This window comes from Typopeltis vanoorti, chromosome 11, assembly GCF_054136105.1.
Source record: "Typopeltis vanoorti isolate ZY-2024b chromosome 11, IOZ_Tvanoo_1.0, whole genome shotgun sequence".
In the NCBI taxonomy this organism is placed as follows: domain Eukaryota; kingdom Metazoa; phylum Arthropoda; class Arachnida; order Uropygi; family Thelyphonidae; genus Typopeltis; species Typopeltis vanoorti.
This window is the reverse complement of record NC_143559.1, coordinates 108392010-108415612: the sequence shown is the minus strand read 5'-3', so window position 1 is coordinate 108415612 and position 23603 is coordinate 108392010. Positions and strand designations below refer to the sequence as shown.

At 33.6% G+C, this 23603-nt stretch overlaps 1 protein-coding gene across 1 annotated transcript in view; it reads right to left on the bottom strand.

Moving 5' to 3' along the window:
- Nucleotides 1-23603, bottom strand: part of LOC150101923 (uncharacterized) — a 1001066-nt gene that overhangs the window by 727497 nt on the left and 249966 nt on the right. Inside the window, exons 26-29 of the mRNA XM_090399931.1 lie at nt 10424-10552; nt 8997-9134; nt 7478-7582; nt 1446-1562 (exon numbers count right to left, since the gene is read on the bottom strand). Coding sequence (XP_090256057.1) covers nt 1446-1562; nt 7478-7582; nt 8997-9134; nt 10424-10552 — 489 coding nt within the window. The remainder of the gene's footprint in view (nt 1-1445; nt 1563-7477; nt 7583-8996; nt 9135-10423; nt 10553-23603) is intronic.

The following is a 23603-nucleotide window of genomic DNA, read 5'->3' as shown; positions in this document are numbered from 1 at the left end:
AGATATTTGCCATTATTATTAGTTTTGCTCTTTTCTCCAAATTTTCCCAAAATATTTTTGTATGTCTGACAATCACTTCCTACTCTGCTATTTAGATCCTCAACAAGGACCAACTTTTCCTTTTTCATTGTGTCAGTTGCTTTTTCTAAAGTCTCAAAAAATTCCTCCACTTCTACCTTAGTAGAACTTTCTGTGTGACCATAGGCACAAATAAGTCTCATTGTCCAGTTCCCCATTCTCATATTTGCCCACATTACTCTACTTGAGACTGACTGCCATTCAAGAAGATTAGCCTCGTATTTTGTGTTGAATACTATGCTACTCCTTTTCCTTGATTGTCATTGCCTGAATATAACATTTTGTATTTATTGCTCAGAAAGATCTCACACGTTTTTGTCTTTTTTTGTTCAGTCACCCCTATTATGTCGATCTCGTACTTATCTAATTCCTCAGCTAGCTCCATTTCTTTGCCATGCAGGCTTCTTATGTTGATAGTACCGTTCTTTAACTCTGGTGATGTTGAGTTGGGGTTTGTTTTCAGATTTGTTCCAGTAGCTGACTTTTCGCTGTTCGCCCTGGTTCCCTGGCGAAAACAACAGGGGCGTTCCATAATAATTTCTTGCTTTGTGTTTATTGAGCTAACTTGTCAATGCATATTATCTAAATCATGCATTGACAAGTTGCATCCCCTAGCCTATAGCAGCAACTGAGTATATATATTTTGTACTGTTGGATTTTCTCTCAAACAATATAGTCCCAAATGCACTGTCTCTCTCTCTCTCTCTCTCTCTCTCACATACACACACAACCCTACCTTCCTGTGAACTTTGTAATTCTGCTATCATTGGCAATGTCCCCATCCTGTTCTCTCTAACCTCCCTGAAAACAAAATGTCCTTTACATTTTATCCATGTAATTATATCATTCTTTTTCAACCAAGTCTCTCTAATGCCTATAATTTTTGGCAAATCAGGCTAATCGATGACAAACTCTTCACCTTTATTCCTGGTGTTTCTGGCATTAACATACATGAACTACAATATCCCCTTGGTTTACAAGGGATATTGTAGTGACTAGAATAACATTGCATATGTTCTTCTAGTCAGTTTGCCTGTGATGGCGAATAACACCACCTCTGTGTGATGCCAGGTAATGTTAACATGCAGGAGGACTAAATTTTTTCCCTTCAGAGTAGTGAAGGAATGAAATGGGATACCTATGGTGGTCATGAGTGCTTCATTAAATTAATGACAGGAACTGTATAAATAATGGTTGGCATGGGCTCCCAAGATGAGTCTTTTTTTTTTTTGACTCCATGGTGACAGTCATGAAATAATAATAGTTTAAGGTGAATTTAACCTGATGATTAGAATGAATGAGTCTTTTGATCCCATGAAAGCCTGAATATACTTTTAATATTACTAATATGTTCAATTAATACTCACCAATGCATCCTGTATTAGGGTCCCCTGTGCAACCACCAACACATTCACACCTAGGTCTTCCTTCAGGAGAGAGAGCACAAGTAGCATACTGACCACACTGATACCAATCACAAGGATCTACAAAAAAAGTGAAAATGCATCATTAATAAATTTAATATAATTTAATAAATTAAACTAAAACCATTATTGAATATATTTTAAATAAAAAAGATGCTCTTGCTTTTAATTTTACATGCACAAAGAAATGATATTAAGGACTGATAATATAATGAGTCTAGTCTTTATTAGGCCAACATAAAAATGACTGGTCTTCTCTTTGAGAATCTCCTTCCTTTTAGGTGTGCTTGCATAATTTTCTTCTCCATCGTTGTATATGACAAGTAGTATAATTATATTTATCATTTTAATACTTTATTACTAATGAACTGAGTTTCAATTAACATAAACAGTAATGAATAATCAGCAGTAATGTATTATTAAATACAGTAGGGAAATGTGAAAATTACAGCAAAATAACTGGAATTCAGAATATTATCAGTTCTACTAAATGCTACATTAAAAGTCTAAAACTCCAAAGGTCACAAAAAATACATTTCATACTAATTGTTTAATGCTAATAAACACTTAGAATATTCTTTAATTTAGATAATAAAGTTCAGTGTTGTATCCTGACTAACAGCTTGCAAAGTTTAGCAATATCATTGTATAATCATTGCCCACCTCCACTATCACTTTATTGTATTACTGTGTGGATAGCATTTATAAATAAGTTTACTAATTTCATATTATGTAATTCATTTTTGTTGTGATATGTTTCACTTCTTTGGACAGTGTCTTACAAAAATGGCATATATTATTAATGCTTTGAGAATATTATTTTTTTAATTAATTTCATATTATGTTATCCATTTTTTTGTGATATGTTTCACTTCTTTGAACAATGCCTTACAAAAATGCCATATATTATTAATGCTCTGAGAATATTATTTTTTTTTTAAAAATTAAGCCAAGCTGAAAGATGCCAAAAGCTGTGGCAGTTCTTTGAACATATATGAACAAGTGTTGAGAAGAAAGAAACAACTTAATAATGTTTTTCTTCAACAGTTGAGGAAAGGGGAGAAAAGGATTTTAGCACTTGTAGAAAGCTGTTCCAGAAAACAGAGGTATGCAAAATGAAACAAGAGGATGAGAATTTAGTAAGTTTGAAGCCAGACTGTGAATGGATGTTGACCAGTAACAAGTCATGTTTTCACAAGTTTAGAAGAAAATGAAAGGATGATATAAATTGGCTCTGCAGAACAGAACACTGATGGGTTTTTTTTTTTTTTAAATGAAAAAATTCTGTAGGGTGTAAACATGTTTAAAATTGTTCTAATATTGACTTTCCTGACTATATATCTTGAAACTTTGCCAAGTAAGGAAACGTTGCCTTGTTTATTTTTGCAATTGTATGAGTTCTTTCTCAGAGAAGAGTAATTTATGTAGTAACTTTTTTAGTAGATATTTTGAAGGAATTGGTGGAGAAGAAGATTAAGTTCATCTTTCTTTTAATTATTCTTATTATTTAATATTTGTTTACAAGAATAACTAAAGATGAAACCAAAAAAAAAAAAAGACATGAACTTCGTCTCTTTTTTCAATAATTCCTTCAAAATGTCTACTCAAAAAACAAGTTATTAAATAAATTACTTTTCTCTGAGAAAGCAACTCATACAACTGCAAAAAAAGTCATAAAGGAACCATTTCCTTGCTTTACATTGCCAAAGTTTCTAGATATAGAGCCATTTTCTAAGACAAGTCAATATTAGTCTACTTTTAAACCTATTCTCACCCTACAGAATTTTCTTTGTTTGCTAAAAGATGGTGTTCCTTTTGAAAAACATCCTGAAGTATACAAAATTCCATGTATCTGTGCCTATCTTTTTTCAAATCTTTTTAAGAAATCCTTTGAAGTTATAAGATCATATGGCACCCTGAACACATACAAGTCTATGATTTTGAAAAATTCTCTCAGATGTCTTTGGAGATACAGATGCCAATAACCATCTAAAGATCTTGTGCAACAATGAACAAATCACATTTCATAAGTTGAGTATCACATGTGGCTAATCTATGTTTTTATTAATGTTATATGTTTCAAAACCAATTGTTATTAGAAGTATTAAGATTTTTTGTATGTTCTCAAATATGTTTATCTTCCTTATGAAGGTTATTAGTTAATTACAACAAAGCGGGAAAAAAAAAGTAGAGGTTTTGTTTCTTACCATAATAAATCTATGAGTAAAATCCTGCAAATATAGTTTATGTTTAGTCTACTATACTTGTAGTTCCGTTTCAATAAGGTCAAGGGTTGGAAGAATGAAGAGAATTATTTGGCATTCAGTTGGGTAGTGGACAATTTTCACTGCATTATTACTAACACAAATACATTGCTATTTTTTCCTGTTTGATCAGTAGAATTGGAAAAGGAAATCAGTTTTAGTTACAAACACTGGAATCAAGGAAGACAATTTTGCTAGGTAGTTGAACTGCAGAAAATTATGCAGCTTTGGAGATAAATATTCAAAGAGGTTGGAGCAATTATCAGAAGTTGGGAACCAATAAAGGAGGGCATGTGAGGATCAAGAGTTTTAGATCTGATCACTTCATCAGAAGATGTAATTGTGAGTGGGATTTCACACTTTCCTTCAGTTAGTGAGAGTAATCATGAAGTGATCACCTGGGCAGACTTCTGTGAGGAAAGGATATATTATATATATATGGAAGTATAAGGGGCTGGTGATTATAACAAGCTTAGGAGAGAGCATAGATTGAGGAGTTGAGCAATAAGGAAATAAATGCTACTTGGGTACAGACAAAGAATTACATAACAGCACAAATGTGTGAATGTATTCCAAAGGTCAGAAGGCTGAATAAGTAGGTGTAAAATGGATGAATGAGGAGATTAAGCATGAAATCTGGAAGAAGAAGGAGGCACTTCAGAGGCAGCACAAAATGAATAATGGTAATAATCAGTTGCACGAAGAATATAAAGAGCAGACCAGGAGAGTGACTCAGTTGGTAAGGATAATAAAAGTGCAATATGAGCAGAAATTAGCAAAGCAGGCAAAGAAAAATCCCAAGGAGTTTCTTAGATATGTGACAAGTAGAAGGAAGAATGATTATGGTAAGATGATGTTAATGGATGAAAATAGTAGAATAGTAACCGATGCAGAACACATTGTTGAGGTATTCAGCAATCAATTTATAAGGGTGTTTCATCCTCATCAGGGTGAAATCATGAAAAACTCAAGTGTAAAGGACATAGGAGAGAATGGTTTAATTGTGAGTGAACAGGAAGTATATGAGGAAATAAATAAACTTTATGTCAATAAGACAATACTATTTAATGACATCACCATACATCCTAAGGGAAAATTCCAGGGAATTGCATGCCTTTTTAATAAGAGTCTTACAGCAGCACAGGAGCTAAGACAATGGAAAGAAGGTAAAATTGTTCCACTCCATAAAAGTGGTGATGATAAGACTGTGGCTACAAATTATAGGCCGATCTGTATATCTGAAGTTATGGTGAAGGTATTACAGAGATTGGTGAGAACTAGGATACAGAAATGGGTTGATAACAGCAGTATTCTCTGTGGATGTCAACAGTCAGCATGGATATGTTAAAGGGAGATCATGTTTTACTAACTTACTTATGTACTATAACAAGGTGACAAATGCATTAGACAAGGAAGATGCATATACAGTAATATACTTAGATTTTGCAAAAGCTTTTGACAGACTGCCCACATAACAAGCTGTTAAATAAATTGAAATGGATGGGATTGGATAATAGACTTCTGAGTTGGATCAGTGACTGACTGTCAGATATGTATCAGAAAGTTGTATATGGAGGTGAGTATCCTGAAAGAGGAAAGTCACTAGTGGTGTGCCACAAAAATCAGTTTTGAGATCATTGTTGTTCAATTTGTATATTAATGATACTGGGATGAGTTTAACTGGTGATATGCAGTTGTTTGCAGATGATGTAAAATTGGGGAAAGCAATGCAGAGTCAAGCAGATGTTATGGCTGTACAGGAGGGCTTGAATAGATTGCATGAATGAGTAGGTAAATGGAACTATCAGTTCACTGTTACAAAGCGTAAAGTTTTTAAATTTGGTAAGCAACGATGGGATGCAAAGTACACACTAGTGGGGAAACTTTAAAGGAGGCAAAGGAAATGGGAGATCTGGGAGTGGTGGTGGACAAGGACCTGAAATTCAGAAGCCACATTGCACAAGTTGTGAAATTGTCACATCAGATAACGGCAATGATGCAGAGGACCCTGAAGTGCAGAAATGTAGAAGTTATGATATACCATTGTGTAAGGCGTTGATCAGGCCTCATATGGATTATTGTGCACAGATTTGGTCACTGGGTTTTCGTGGTGACAAGGATATGTTAGAAAGAGTCCAGTGAAGATTCACAAAGGTTTTCAGGTGGCCTTTGGAATGTAAATATGAGGACAGATTGAAAGAATGTAAACTGCAAAGTCTAGTGAATGGGATAAGGAGGGGGGGGATATGATTGAGATATACATCAGGGGTTTTTATCAGGTTGAGTTGGAAGAGATTTTTCATAGAATGGGAGAGGCAGGGATAGAACAAGAGGCCATTCCTGGAAACTGTATAAGGAGGGTGTGAGCAGAGGAGTGAGGAGAAGGTGTTTTACATGGAGAGTGGTTGGTGGATGGATGCATTGTCTGAGTGTGTTGTGAATGTAGATATACACATTGAATCAGTCTACGGCAGGGTTGGATGAGCTTTGTGTGTGTGTGTGATAGTATGTACCTCCCACAATGAGTCTCTGAATCCATGGAGGTCAGATAATAATAATAATAATAATAACAACATATTAATGCCAAAAAAAATGGGAAAAAATTTTGAGCTGGAGAAGATCAAAAAAGAGGAGTTTCTAGGTCTGTCATTCTCTAGCAGGGGGATATCATTTATGTTTAGGCTAGAAATGTTAAAGAAATGGATATGAAAGTTTTTAAATTTTTTAAGTATTTTTTGGTCTACAATTATACTGTAATTTGTGATGCTATTCATGGTTGATATGACAGAGAGAGAGATTCTTTAAAACACAGAGATATGCAATGTAGAGATAAGAAACTTGTTAACATTTATCTCCTGCATAGTGTGGCCTCAATAGTATTTCCCACTTGGAGTCTCTGCCTTCATGATCTGGTAGAGAACATGCCAGCACAATGATTCACTTACAGGTGGAAGCATTCTTGAAGCAGCCAGCAAGACTGCTTTACTGCTATACTCTAAGTCACTAGTATGTTTGGCATGCCATTGATGGTGATCACTTGCACTGCATATATGAAAAGAAGGACAAAGAAAAACCAGAAGTCTTATTCTGGGGATCAAACATGACAACATCCCAAAGCTTTCCATTTTGAGAATTTCTGTTTATATTTAATGCTGCTCTATGGTGGATAATTAAGTGCTTCTTGTTGGAGGCTTAATGGATTGCATACAGCATTCAGAAAGGATTAAAACAGAATTTAATACTTCCTATATTTCGTCTCAGTCGTTGAGACATCTTCAGGGATTACAAAAAAACTAATGTAACATATACACTGAGTGTCAGCCACATGGTTGGGCTTAGTATTGTGTGGTATTTGTATATATGTTACATTAGTTTATTTTTGTAATCCCTGAAGATGTCTCAGTGACTGAGACGAAATATAGGAAGTATTAAATTCTATTTTAATCCTTTCTGAGTGCTGTATACAATCCATTAAGCCTCCAACATGATGTCCTCACAGCTTAAACCTCTACATATGGAAATTAAGTGCTCTATGGAAATAACCAGGCTCTGTATTACAAGATTAATATCTCATATCATGTACTAATATAGATAGAAACTAAACATTATAAAGCCAATGTATTAGTTAAAAAAAAATTTAACTGATATATAGAAAGTGCAGTAAACTGAGCTTAAGAAAAATCTTAGTAGATGGGAAAATGTTCATCTTACGTTTACACACTTGTCCCTCTAATACATATGGAGGAGGACAATGACATTGTCCTTTCACACACTGTTGATTTTTGGGACAGTCAGTGGCTCCATGACATCGAATTTCTGAAAAAAGAGTAAAATAAAGTGGACAGTTCTTAACATTTATATACATCAATAAAAATAATAAATAATGTGTATAACAAATTTTATCTTCATTTTAAATGATGTTATATATGTTAGCTCTAACAGTTATCCTTCATATTTTATTAAAAGAAATGATATAAAGTTCCTTCAGCACTTTATGTTAATATTTAAATGACACTTATATCATGTCCATCTCAGCTTCTCAATACTAACTAGACTTTGAACTTTAAAAGACCAACTAATTTCACAACAATATAACTCTCCAACAGTCTTATCAGAAGAACACACACAATTTACAGACATAATAAACTGGCCTCGTGGCCAAGTTGTTTGACAATAAATCCAGGGCCGTCTTAAGGCATGGGCACACTGGGCAGTTGCCCAGGGGCCCTGATGCTGCCATATTGTTCATGGGAGATCTCTTGGCAGAGTGTATAAATTACTCAACCTCTCATTGGAACACTGAGCTAGGAAAGAGAACTGAAGATGGCACATAATATGTCAATAACTAAATATTTTTCATATTATACTATAAATAAAATTTTTAAAAATTATTTTTTTTCCTTGGATAACCCTTTGATCAGAAATGAAGTGTACTTTTATGAGTGGAGCACAGAAGAAAAAGAGTTGCAGAGGAGAAAGAGAAAATGAGCAAACTTCCAAAGTTAACATCTTGGTTCAATCCAGGTGCAATCAATGTTTAAACATTGTTTTTGTTAAAAGTACCAATAAATCTATAGGCTTAATTTTATTTTGACCATTTACATTATTCCCGTAGGTGGGGTGAGTAGGGGACCTAGTGCATTGCTTTGCCCAGAGGCCTACAATACTGTTAAGACAGTACTGAATAAATCCAAATACAACCAACCAGCATCTTATAGATGTTTCTCTCTTCCCTTGCAGAATATGCAACTGATTATGTGTAAGTGGTTCCAAATATAACAGTCAATGCTATTAACCAATGAATTTTAAGGTGATTCCAAACATAAAGACTGTCCAACCTGTAGTACTCCACTCTCATGCTACAAATGAGAAAATCATTGTTAAAAATAATACTAAGAATTAATGGACATCAAGGGCCATACTTTTAAGTAAAAATATTTGAAGAATGTTATTCAAAATGTAAATATAATCAAAAGGTTATTTCAAAGAGTGAAAAGGGAAAGAATAAATGAATAAGAAAAATGATTTAGGTAATCTTGCAATCAAACTGGAAATAAACAGCAGCTAATATCTCAATAATTTAATAGATTTCATTGAAGTTTATCCCTTAGCCTACCTGAAATACAAATGTGTCATAAGTTTCCAATATGTAATGTGTTGGATTATCATAAAAAAAAAGTCGTCTGAAGCTTTTTTTCAAAACTGGAATTTTTTTGAGGAGGGTACTCACCAATCCTCTTACAACCTTCTCTAGGACTGCCAGTGTAACCTGCTGCACATAAACATTGATAAGAGCCAGGGAGATTAACACATTCAGCATATGCACCACAAAGTGACCATTCTTTGATTTCTGAACATTCATCAATGTCTACAAAAAAAAATAAATAATAATAAAAAACAACCATTGAAACAGTTTATTATAAAAATTAAAATATTATTTTAAAATTTACAAATCTAAAAAAATTATAGCACAATAAACATTTCTTTTCCTTAAAATAACAGTGTTCTGTGATGTAGGATAAATATATATCATGCTTTTCCAATAATTAATATTGAAAAAAAAAAAATTATATAATACTATATATTTTAAGTCAAACTGAATACAAGACTCATTTGTTAACTCAGTAGTACAAACAAAAGAAGCAAAAGCACATGCTGAATGAAATCAAAGTTTCTGATGGCAGGTGCATACTTGCTAGACTAGCCTTTGCTTCACTTTTCTACTATACTTGAAACGTCTTTCCTTCCACACTCCTGTTATTTTGCTTATTATTTAAATATTTTAAATAAAGCCAATAAGATCAGTTTATTGATCAGTACTCTCTCTAATTCAAAACTCATTAATTTCTCATCATGAAAATTATGAAAACGACTACTGTGTTAGAGTAAAACTTTAAGTTTAATATAAACCAAAATAAACACTTGACATTTCGACCTTCACATTAAGGTCATCATCTGGAGTATACACACACACACACACACACACACACATATATATATATATATATACAAATAAACACTTATAGAAACAACTTGTTTCTTTGTATATATATATATATATATATATATATGTATACTCCAGATGATGACCTTAATGTGAAGGTAGAAATGTCAAGTATTTAATTTGGTTTATATTAAACTAAAGTTTTACTCTAACACGGTAGTTGTTTCCATAATTTTCGTGATGTATTCTGATAACCACATAAGTATGAAGGAAAGGATAATTAACTTGTCATTGACAATCAGGACTAGTCTATATTATATAACTCATAAAAGTTTCACATTACTTATGAAAAATAAATACTATTTTTCTATTTTTTAGAAACAGACAACTACTAATTTTCATATATTAAAGGAAGTAAGAAAATTATGCAGATGCTGAAAATGCAGCAAATACTGAAGAATCACATCATAAGCACAAAATGTGACCTCCAGCATCTAGACGTTATACTGTTCCTTCCTTGCAAAGCTTACACATATTAAATATTTTTATATAAAATACACATAATGCAAAATTGCTTAAAATAAAATGCGTCATTAGAATGAATTTCCACATAACTGAGTTTTTGAAGTTAACTCATATTAATAGAGATTTTATTAATTTTATAACAAATAATAATCCATATTAAATAAGTAATAATTAAAAAAGATATTTACCTCGACAGAAGCCAGTTGCCATAACTGTGTATCCGCGGGGACAAATACAGAAGCCATATGTTGATCCAGTAAAGACACATTCTTGATTTTCTGGACAAGGATTAGTAGTAGAACAATTACGGCTGACCACTGTTTAGACAAAGAAAACTGGATCATTGAACTGCTCAAATAAGTAATGAATAAATATAACTATCAAACATACAGTACACAGTGAAATAAAATTGCACCATTCCTCACAGTTTTGGAATGAAAAACACACTACAGTTGACCATTGAACAACATGGGTTTGAACTGTATGGGTCCACTTATATGTGGATTTTTTTCAATAAATATATTGGGAATTTTTTGGAGATTTGTGACAATTTGAAAAAACTTGCAGACAAACTGCGTAGCCTGGAAATATCAAAAATATGAAGAAAAAATTAGGTATGTCATGAATGCATAAAATATATGTAGATACCAGTCTATTTTATCATTTACTACCATAAAATATACACAAATCGATTATTAAAAGTTAAAAATTATTAAATCTTATTCACACACACAAACACTTATAGATTGTACATGGAGCCATTCGCAGTTGAGAGAAATGTAAACAAACATAAAGATGCAGTATTAAATCATAAATGCATAAAATTAACTGTTAATAATTAATTAGTTAAATTTAATTAATACAAACAGATGATTCAGCTTGTAAACAGATGATGTAAATTTACAGTACTGTACTGTAAATTAATCGATACCATAAGTCTTCGGTATGTTATCAGTAAGGCTTCCAGTCAACAGTAGGCTATTAGTTTTTTGGGGAGTCAAAAGTTATACACGGATTTTCGACTGCCTAGGGGTTTGGTGCCCCTAACCCTCACATTGTTCAAGGTATATATTACCACTGTAATATGTACATTCCCTCCCATAGGAAGGCTATACATCAACCAAACTAGCTGTCATACCTTCTCTTAAACTCATTCACACTAGATGCTGTCACCACTTCAACAGGCAAACTGTTCTACTCACTCACTGCTCTGAGAGAGAAAAATCTATTAATTTAGTCCTTGGCCCAAGGACTAAGCCCTTATCCCTTTCTTAACCATGAACAAACTTAACTCCCAGATGTCCCCATGTTCAATCCCCCACCTTCCATATAATGAAAAATTCATCAGATGATATCCTATAACAGCCATTTAGAAATTTAGAGATCTCTGTCATATCATCCCCCCCTTTCTCCTGTTAAGCAGTCTCTAGTCTGCATACTCTCAATCTGTCCTCATAATCTAAATTCCATAATCCAGATATAATCTTTGTAACTCTTCTTTGCACCCTTGCCACAGCTTCTTTATCCATATGGAACTCAGGATACAAATGTATGCACAGTAATCCAGGTAGAGTCTTATTAAGGCCTTGTAAAGAAGCAAAATGACTTCCTTATCCTTACATGTTAAGGTTTGTTTCAACATTGCAATTATCCTCTAAAATGTATCTGTAATTTTTGCTATATGACCTTTGAAAACTCAAATTTGTGTCCACCATAACATCAAGATCACTAGCCTGATCAGTTTCTTGTAGCATAACCCCACTAATATAGTATACTATTTGAAATCTCATCAGACTAAAATGAATAACTTTACATGTACTAACATTGAATTGATAATCATTATCATTTGGCCAGATTTCTAGCCTATTCAAATCATTCTGTAAGTACTGATATCAGTAGCATCCTTGATTGCCTTGGCTATCTTTGTATCATGAGCACGCAATTGAAAATGTTCTGTTAGATCCTTCCTAATGTCATAGGAATAGACTGAACAACAATGGCCCAAGGACTAACCCCGGGGATACCACCGGTCACCTTAAATCTGGCAGATTCACACCTACTATATACCATGTTTTGATATTTGTCTGTCAACCATCCACTTATCCAGGTCAAGAGTTTATATTCCAAATCCATCTTCTCCAGTTAATGCAACAGCCTTTCATGTGGTATCCTATCAAATACCTTGACAAAATCAAACAGTATCATAGTGTATCCATTCCTTTAATCCAACTCAGACATACCATTGTTATAAAATATGAGCAAATTGCTAAAACATGACCTCCCTTTATTAAACCCATGCTGTTCCTTGAAGAGTAGAGCTGGTCTATCAACTCATTTTTGTATCTGAGTTCTTACCGACTTTACTAAAATCTTCACCACCACCTGCAGAGATACTAATAGTTCAATAGTCAGACACACATGGGGGTTTTTGCAACACCCTTGTACAATGGAACTATCATTCCATTTCTGTGGTATCTTCCTGAGCTAAGACTCAAGTCATACAAAACACGTCAAAGGTCTAGCCACTTTGGCTGAATGTTCATTTAGCACATATTCTGATATCGCAACATCTTTTATTGCTAAATTCTTATTCAGATTACATAGCAGCTCTCTCTCCTGAACCTCATTCTTATGTACCTCTACACTAGTGGCCAAAATTGTGGAAACAGCACTTTTTTGGGTCTCACCTGAGACACAATTTTATTTGTCGATGATTCTTTTATTTATGTTAACTTAGTCATTTTTATTACTTAATTAATAATTAGTTTTTAACAACTACACTTACAACTAAAATAAATAAAATATAAATATAACAAAACTGTTACATTTCCCTATCATACTATAATTCAAATTCTTAAAAATAAAACAATAAAATGCATGGCAAGGTGATTGCTTCATTGGTTTATTGCATATACTGTGGTGGCTGCTTCTCAGCAGCGGGCCCGCACAGTCGGTACACATTTGCGGAAACGTAGTTTTTATTTTTTTTCTTCTTCTAATTTTACTTATAACTAAGGCCATCAACAAAATTTTAGGGTCCCGGTAATAATAATATCTCTATGTTTCTCTATTATATCAGGGTTTTTGCTTAACCCTTTTGATGTGTTTATGCAGTGCATGAAAATTAACAAACATGATTTCGTTTTTACCCTAAAAATGCTAAAATGCCTGATTCATCATTAGTTTTTTCTAATCTGTTACACATTTATATCATTTGGCTCGTTATCGAAACCATTGAAAAAATATTTATCATATTCTTTATGTATGGTTAGTCTAGAGAAGGAGTGGACACCCCTTAACATGCCTGCCAAACGTGGCATGCCAATGACTTTTTTTTCTGGCATGCAAACCCAGGGCTCATCTTAAAAAATAATTAAATAAAAAAATACATTTCAAACATCTTCACTCACACATATTTTAACTTAATATAATACAATTTTATTAAGTACAGCGATACCAAATAAAAATGCAAAAAAATTAGAAACAAGCATTTTATTTCCAAGCCATCTATATCTTCGAGATATACAAGTTTTGTCCAGTTCAGTTGTTGCATCATTTGTCAAGTAGCCAGATTTGCATGACTCCTTTACCATCATTTGATATATCTTTTCATGTTTCATAAAGAAGTATAATTTTCTAAATTGTATTTGGATTTGGATTTTATTAAATCATAAATCATTAAAATATGGATTGGAAGTATTTATTGTCAATTAATATATTTAACTTATTAGATATAAAAGCAAATTTCCTTTACACTGCCATAAACATACCGTATTTACTCAAATATAATTCGCACTTTTTTTCCCCAAAATTAAAGCTAAAAATTGTGGTGAGAGATATGTGTGTGTGGAAACTAAAGTTTTCAGTTTTTTTCGTAAAATCCCCACATATATTGCAATTACTATTTCCTGCCTAGAGAGCAGTTTCCTTGTGTGCATCCTACCCAAATAGCACCATCTGCTTTCCCATTATTTCAAGCAAAAATTACCAGTAACTGAGCAAGACAAAAACTTACTGAGCAAGACAAAAAAAAAAAACTTGAGATACTTAATGAACAATCCTTCACGAATGACTAATGAATGGACAGCTATGGTACCAGGCCAGTAAAGATATGTGCATATGATTGGTGCAGTATTAACAAAAGATCGCGCGAGTCAAAGATAAAAGTCAGCAGACAATTTTTGAATTGAAATGCTAATTCTCTTCAACCAAATTCAATATCTGAAAGTGCCATAACAATTATTCACTATATATTTCTTAGCTTTAACACGTTTACAAATTTTAACACACTCTGTTGATTTTTATTGTTGCTCTGCATTTGAGCTGGGGGGACAGACTCCCACACATCTAGTTTTTAGTGTTTGCCAGTGCAGCATATGGTTTTGCTTGAGGCTAAATAGCATAGTTTCTGTGGGAAGGGGACATGTGATTCATTAGTTAGTGCCATTTTTATCCCAACTGTCTCTAATTGCACTATTTGTTGAGAAATATATTACACAGACTGCAAATGTTTGTACCTTATTCAGTGATACAATAAAACAACCTGCTTTTACTTGCATCTGCAGACATATTGGCTAGTAGGGAGTCACTATCGTGACTCCCTACTAGCCATGTTTAATCACGTTCCTTGACGTGAATGTGATTAAACTTTTTTTTCTGTGCGAGGTATACACAAAACTTTTCAATTTCTTTTTTCGCAAAGTAATATCAAGTTATACACGAGGGCCAGTTATATTCCAGTAAATACGGTAAGTTATTTTTAAAGCTATGTGAAATGTATTATCAATATTCAGGATTATGAAGTGTTGTCTGCATGTGATTAGATTGCATTCATACCCTTCTCTTTCATTTGCATGTGTATAGGTTGGCTTATAATTGTACTTAGCTTGGTATCTTTAACGTATATTATACCCAAGGTAAAAAAACTTTCTACATCTGTCTCTCATCCTGAGATTTTTATTTAATAAGGTCAAAGCACCCTATGGTAACTTGTTTCGGTAAAATATTTATAAGCTCTGTATAAGCCTGGCTTCCACTGATGAGACCTCAATAAAGGTCCAAACCAGTCTGGGTGGTGGCCCCTTACCTTTAATGCATAGCATCATACATCTCCTCAAGGAGATGTGCTTTGCATTAAGGGTAAATACTAAGAATAGTGATCAGAGTTTATTTCACCTTTACCACAAGTTGCATAAGACTTGCACTACTTGCAGGCGCAAACTTGACTTATTTGTCTGTTTGCTTACTTGGGAAATGGATTAAAACTATATATATATATATATATATTTGCTTCCTGTCCTTTACAGATTGAGCAGAATGTCACAACCACCAGCAAAGAAACATAGACATTCAAACGAAAAGGATATTAGAGACAATTTAAAGAATACTGGACTAAAAAAATGTGGCATGATTAAGAAAGATAATAAAACATTATGCATTTTATGTCTCGAAACAGTTGTTTGTAATACTTCTTCTGTAAAGAGACATTTTGAAACTATTCATAAGAAATTAAGTAACAAAAGTGAGCCAAGAACAAAGAGAATTAATTTCTCGTGAACTGAGCAAGACAAAAAAAAATAGTCCGATACTTTGATGAAATTTATTTCAGGTAGGCCTAGTTCCAACTTAGTTGCTGCTAGTTTTGAGGTTTCAAAAGTTATTGCCCAATGTGGAAACCACTCAGTGATGGGGAGTATATTAGGGAAGCATGGCTAGAATGTACTCCATTCCTTTTTGACAATCTTTCAGAAAAGGTAAAAATTATTCAGCGCATTAAAGAATTGTCTGAGTAGAAAAACAATTAAGGATAGAACACGCAAGTTGGAAAGGAATACAGCAGAGTAATTAACAAAAGATTTGGCTTCAAGTAAGTTCTTTTCTATTTGTGTTGATGAGAGCAAAGACATTATATCATCAGCTAGGCTAGCAATCGTTGCTCGATTTTGTAGAGATGACGAACTATGCAAAGAGATGATTAACCTTGTAACAGTACTCTATTCGGCAAATTGATATTTCAAAAGTGGTATCCATCACAACAGATGGTGCGCCCTGCATGATTGGTAGGGAAGCAGAATTTGTAAATCTGTTTGCAAAACATGTTGATCATACACTAATAAGTTTTCATTGCATCCTACATGAGGAAAATTTATGTGCAAACGCTGGCCTTAAGGAACTTCAAGAATTGACGCAAACAGTAACCAAGGCTGTTATTTCTGCATTTGCTTTGAATAAAAGACAATTTCAGAATCTATTGAACGAAGTGGATTCAGTGTACAACTGACTAATAATGTACAACAATGTCCATTGGCATAGTTGAGGTCTTGTCTGATCAACAAATGTCTTATAAAGAAATGTATGAAATCGTGTGAGTTTGTAAACATGTTTATTACAGATTTTTGCAAACGTTTAAATGACTTGAACCTCAAACTACAGGACATGAAATCATCTTCAAATAAACTTGCCGGTGTTTTCGTGGATAAATATGGAAGATTTTGAAATGCAGTTGATTGATTTTCAAAGTAGCTCAATTTGGAGGCCGAAATTTGTTTTCAAAGTTGACTTGGAAAATATTGAAAAGGATCGATTAGAGACAGGAGTAACAGAGAGAGAGAGAGAGAGAGAAGTGTGGAAAAAGGGAAGAATTCTAAGAACTTGGAATGCTATTCCCGAAAGTTTTGTATGTTTAAACATCCTTGCAACAGCATTAATATCAATTTTTGCATCTACGTATTTTTGTGAAAATCAATGTTCTCAGTGATGAACTTTGTTAAGTCTTGTAACAGGAGTAGCCTTACATATGAAACTAGTAGTGCATGCATATTTCTAAAGGCTACAAAATATAAACCTGATATAAACTAATTGTCATTAGTAATGCAGCAGCAGAAGTCTCATTGATGCTAAATAAATAAAATGTCCACTATTTTTCTTTCTCTAGTTTTGATTGATGTTTTCTGCTAAAAATGGTAAAGATTAACTTGTGTTTAATATATTATGTAGGTAAAATAAAATTTATTTTGTTTGCAATTTTTATGCATTACTCGTAAGAGATGAAGAAGTAATACAATTATATCTTTAATTTTATTTTCTTTTATTGTGCTTTAGTCAAGTAAAACGATTATGAGATTGTACATTGCAATATATTGGGAAAACTTGAAAAAACTTATGTCTGATTGATCTCTATAAAAAAAAAAAAAAATCAGAATTATTGTTGACTCTTTTGCTGATGTTAAAAATTGCATCTTTAAATTGTGTGGCTTTACATGGCAGCTAGAATTACACTTAAGTGCAAATAAAAAAATATTCACACCATCAACAGGATAGAAGGACTTTTAAGTAAACATTCTGTCACTTTCAGGCACAAACTCTGTTTGCTTGCACTGGGATAAAGGAATAAACTAAATTTATCATAGTCTAACCTAGTGAAAAATAAACTTTCAACATTCTGTCACTGATTTACTAATTTTTACATTCGTTCAATCTTTACAATAATCACTCTTACAATATTCTTTGATTTTACCATTTTAGTGTGATTTTTGATTATTTGAAAAGTTCTTCTCAATACTTAAAAGACACCAAACAATAATATGTTCTCCAAAATTTCAGTTGGCACGTGAGAAAATTTTGCATCAAAGATTTGGCAATTTTGACATGCACAAGTTGCCCACCCCTTTGTTTAGAGTCTAGATTTAAACAAATCTATCATGCTGCTGCACGTTTGGGAGTTTACGATGATCAGGGAGCTGCGGCAAAAATGCCAGCCAGTCTTACCAGCGGTGACGGTGACTAAGCCTCAGATTGTCAGAAATGCTATACGCAGTGGCAGCTGTACATAAGCACAGCGACACTGCAGCATCCCCAAGAAAAAAATGAAAAAATTAAATTTTGTTTGTGTTTATAAATAATAACAATGCTTACAACATTATATAAATGCAATACAACATGTTAAAGGTTACAGCTTATGTTTTGACATTGATTGAATAGTTAATAATTGGAATTGTACGATTTAGATTAGATTACATTATGCTTTAGATTATGAAAGAAATGCGCTGCGATCTAATGCCGATATTCATCTGTGCTTGTCATTGCATGTTACGTCATTCCCACACTGCTCAAACGGTAGTGTATCTTTAGTATGCTTATGCGCCTTATTTCTGTGAGATATGAAACATTTATTATTGGTGATGGTGCATGGTGAACTATTTTTTGTAAATCTTATTTTATTTTGTTAAAATAACATATAATTATTTATTTATAATAGATACAAGGCTGAATTATGACGAGTGTCATTGTTGAAAATATGGAAAGAATTATATTTTTTCATTTGTTTCGTGTAACGATAATTGCGATCTAATGCTGATATTCGTTTGCACTTGCACGTTACGTCATACGATACATTGCAGTTTGGGCAGTGTAGCATATGCTTCCACAGGTTATTTCTGTGAGATATGAAACGTTTATTATTGGTGCTTGTTCGTGGTGAACTATTTTTTGTAAATCTTATTTTATTTTGTTAAAATAACATATAATTATTTATTTATTATAGATACAAGGCTGGATTATGACAAGTGTCATTGTTGGAAATATGAAAAGAATTATATTTTTTTAATTATCATTACACGAAACAAATGCACTGTGATATAATGCCGCTATTCGTTTCTGCTTGTCATTGTTATTGATATGAAACTTTTATTATTGGTGTTTGTTCGTGGTGAGGATGAAAGAAGGTTGGTCGATTGGTAGAGCCTCTGCTACTAATGGCTCAGTTAAGTATGTTTGAGCGCGGTTAGTAGTTGGAAGGGAACCCATCGTTCGATGCTGTCGGCACACTCTCCCTCGATGAGTCTTTGGACTCCCTGGAGGTGTCAAAATAATAATAATAATAATAATAATAATAATAAAATTTATTTATTAATAAATTCGTTACTGATTAGGGGTGGGAAGTTTTTTCCCCCTAATCAGTATATGCAGCACCCCCACTTAAAATTGTATATGCACTCATTGCATATATGCAGCACCCCCACTTAAAATTTTCACCAACCGCCACTGGCTATACATCTTTTTGACTTTTTTATAGTAATTTTGGTGTGTCTTGAAAAGGGCAGCAAACTCAGGGACTGCCCCGGGCAGCAAAAGCTCTAGCTATGCAACTGCCTCATAACACCACTTTTTTTTGGTGTAATTATATATCAATGGAAAGATAATTTAATCAAGAATGTAATGCAACAACGTTTGATCAATTACCTGTATTCTATGAAAGGTTATAGCTAAATAACCAGAAAAAAGAAGACAACTTGCTTAGGTTGATATGAAGTAGCTTTCTTCATTTGAATGTAGCCAATGAGCATGAGTGTTTAGATAGCCAATCAGGTGTGATCTTGTTTTGGCAATGAGTAAATAAGGTCACAGTAGGATTCAGCTATTGATGTCACGTATTGGAGCTGACATTTGTCAGTGTGTCATGTGATTGCTATCAAGTTGGCTGGGTTTTTTTTTTGTGTTCTTTCATTTAGTGAGCTTGTAAAATGTAATAAAATTAAAGAAATGGTGCAAAGAGTTGAGTGGTCACCCAGAAAGCAATGTAAAATAGTACTATTAAGTGAACAAGGCTACAGTTATGAAGAAATTAGAAGAAAAATTGGTGGAAACTTAACCAAAGGTGGCATTTCAAAATTTTTGAAAAGGTATAAGGAGACTCAGTCACTACAAAACCAGACTGGTAAAGGCAGGAAAAGGTACACAACAGCAAGTGATGATAGAAGAATTGAGAGACTGTGCCTACGTGACAAAAGAAAATCATCTGGGTGTATACAAGATGAAATAGCACAATACAATGTGAAGTTGAGTGCAAGTACTGTTTGGCACAGACTGCAGGAATTTGGTCTAAATGTTAGAATTCCATGAAAAAAGCCATTTTCATCTCTCAAACAAAGGTTGAAAAGATTAAACTGGGCTAAAACCCATGTTAACTGGAACAATGGGATAGTGTTATTTGGAGTGATGAGAACAAAATCTCCCTGTTTGGTAGTGATGGCATAAAATACGTAAGGAGAAGAATCGGAGAAGATTTGCATCCTGATTGCATTACAGCTACCATGAAACACCCACTTAGTGTTATGATCTGGGGTTGTATGATATCAAAAGGTGTGGGCAGAATTTGCGTGATTAATGGGAATATAAATACCCAAAAATACATAAATGAAATACTTGAGTCCAAACTGAAGCCTTCCGCACATGATCTTTTCCAAGATAATGAAGCATTTATATTTCAACAGGATTCAGCTCCATGTCATGTTGCTGCTGTGTGCAAAAAAGTGGTTTCAAGATAATCATATTCCACTGCTGGAATAGCCCAGACCTTAACCCAATCGAAAATCTATGGTGCCGACTAAAGAAACTTGTTAGTCAGAAGCAAACCCAGCAATAAAACCCAATTAATAGAAGCAATAATTCAATCTTGGTTTCACATTATAACAGCTGAAGAACTAAAAAACTTGGTTCACTCCATGGGAAGGCGTTGTAAAGCTGTAATTAATGCTAAAGGTTACCCAACTAAGTATTAACTCACATTGTGAGAATTTTTGTATATCTCATTTTTTCTGTGTGTTTCACTTTTCTTCTTTATAACTGCTGTTCTAATATAAAATCCTTCATAAAAGTTATTGCATTACATTCTTGATTAAATTATCTTTCCATTGATATATAATTTTATGGTATTACTCATAAAAAAGTGATGTTATGAGCCATCAAACCTCAGAAATACACTTTTTCCAAAAGATTTCCACAATTTTGGCCACTAGTGTAGCTCTTCATTCAATCTAGCAGCAGCACTGTGTATCATGTTACATACACCTGGTTAATAAATCTTAGTGAAGTGAGCACTCATTATTTGAAGTCTTATCAGCTTCTGTCACAAGTGTACCATCTGCACTCAGTAAAGTTATTCTTCCACACTCATTCTTTCTTTTACTTGAAGAATAATGATAAAATTCTTTTGGATTGCCTTTAACCTGCATAGTCAATTTCTTTTCATGCTTCAATTTAGCTTTCTGCACAATACTTGTAGTTTTCATGCCTGTGCTTTATATATTTCATAACTCCTCTCACTCTTATTCTCATGATATTCCTTCCTCATCATCTTATTCTTATGAGTCTCTTGCTAAAAAAAGTTGCACTTCCACTTCACTTCTGCACACAGATTCAGATATAAGCACTTTTTCAAAGATTCCTATGCACTGATGATATCTTTCCCATTCAGTAACTGATATCATGAGACAAAGATAGTATTCTCCTGAGTTGGTCATAATTTCCAGCTTTATAGTTCAGCATGATGTGGCCAAGATATGTTTTTTGTTCTTGATAGTTTGTATGATATCTTTGACCTTGCAAATGGATTTTAAGACATCTTCATTGGTAATTTTTTCTGTCCATGATATCTTTAGCATTCTTCTATATAGCCACATCTCAAAGGCTTCAATTTTCTTGATTGTTGTCGCCTTCAATGTCCATGTTTCAACTCCATAGAGCAGAATGGACCAGATGTATCATTTCAGCATTCAGCATCTGACTTCTATGTTTAGATTTTTATTGCAGAATAATATTCTCATTTTCATGAAGGACTGGCATGCAACTTCAATCCTTGTCTTTATATCATGAGTAATGGCAAATACCAACTCCTACAAACAAACTATTTTGGTAGGAAGAATTGATGGCAAAGGAACTAGAGGAAGAAAAAGAATATTTGGTTTGACAACATCAAGATATATACAGGAAAGAGCAGCATACAACTGCTCAGATTAACATAAGAATGTAGTTTGTTCACCAAGATGGCCACTGACCCTTGATAGAAGATGGCACCATAAGAAGAATAGTTCAGCATGTAACCTGTTCTAACTGGAACATCATCTATACAATCAGTTACTTCTCAGGAAAGTATGGTATGATCACTGTCACCAACTGGTAGTAAAGCATCGGCCACGGCAATCAACAATACAGACCACATTGGTGTAAAGAACACTGTGATTGGTCCATACACTGGATCATCATGATGGGTGAGTATGGGTATGGAAGATACCTATGGAATACCTTATGCCTCAAGTGCATCATCAAGCACAAGAGTATCTATCCATTAGGCATCTAGACCATTATACCTCAAGAGGTATAATGATTTGGAGCATTCCTCTAGGTATTAGGTATGGACCCAGACTTCTGGTTGTATTCTCTGGAAGAATAAACATTGATTTTTTTGTGAATCACTAGTTATAAAACATTTAGCTATAAACCTATCAAGCATTTAGTGCAGTGGATAAGCTAGAGGTTGGATAATCATGATACTTTTTTTTAAGCTACTTCAGATCTCAATAAGCAGATGGGCAGTCTTGCACTAGACAGTAAATTTCGTGTACTACTTCAAACACATTCACAAATATCCATGCCATAGTGGATCCGAATCCACAGACTGTTAGTTATAGAGCAAAGATGTTATCCACTCATCCAATCAGGCTGATGTGCATATAAAGCTTCCTATGTTGCATGAGTTAAACAGGGAGATGCCATTTCACCTAAATTATTTATAGCAGTCCTAGAAGAAATTTTTAAAAACTTGGATTGGAAAAATAGAAGAATTATGGAATGGGAAAGAACTAAATCACCTATGATTTGATGATGATGATATTGTTCTTTTAGGAAGAACAATATCATCATCAAATCATAGGAACTTCAGCAAGTGATCACTGAATTGAATGCAGAAAGTATTAAATATAAACAAAGACAAAATAAAAAGAATGTATAATAAATACATTACCAAAAAGCCAGTACAAATGGAACACCAGGAAATTCATATACTAACCTCCTATGTTTACCCTAGGACAAAAGATCACAGCATAGGGTTACTAAAGGAGAAATTATACGTAGAATTCAATATAGTTGGATAGTCTTTGGAAACCACCACGAACAATTCAAATGAAGCATCCTGATCTGCCTTAAACGAAAATATTTGACAGTTGTATACTTCCAGTCATGACATATAGAAATGAAATAGGACTTTGACTAAAAAATTTACCAACGAGTTGAGGATTACCTAGAGGAAAATGGAAAGATCATTACTTGGTATTACCATTCTAGATAGAAAGTGCAATACCAAGAGCTCAGACTAGAGTGAGAGATATTATAACAGGCATTAAAAAAATCCAAATAGCAATGGGCAGGTTATATTGTAAGAAGTAACACTCAAAAATGGGCAAAGTTCATATCAGAATGGTATCCTACAGATGGAAAGAGAGCTACAGGAAGACCAAAGAGACAGCAGGAACTCAGTAGCATAGAAAGGCTCAAGAGAGGAATGAATGGAGAACTTTGGGGAAGCAATGGACA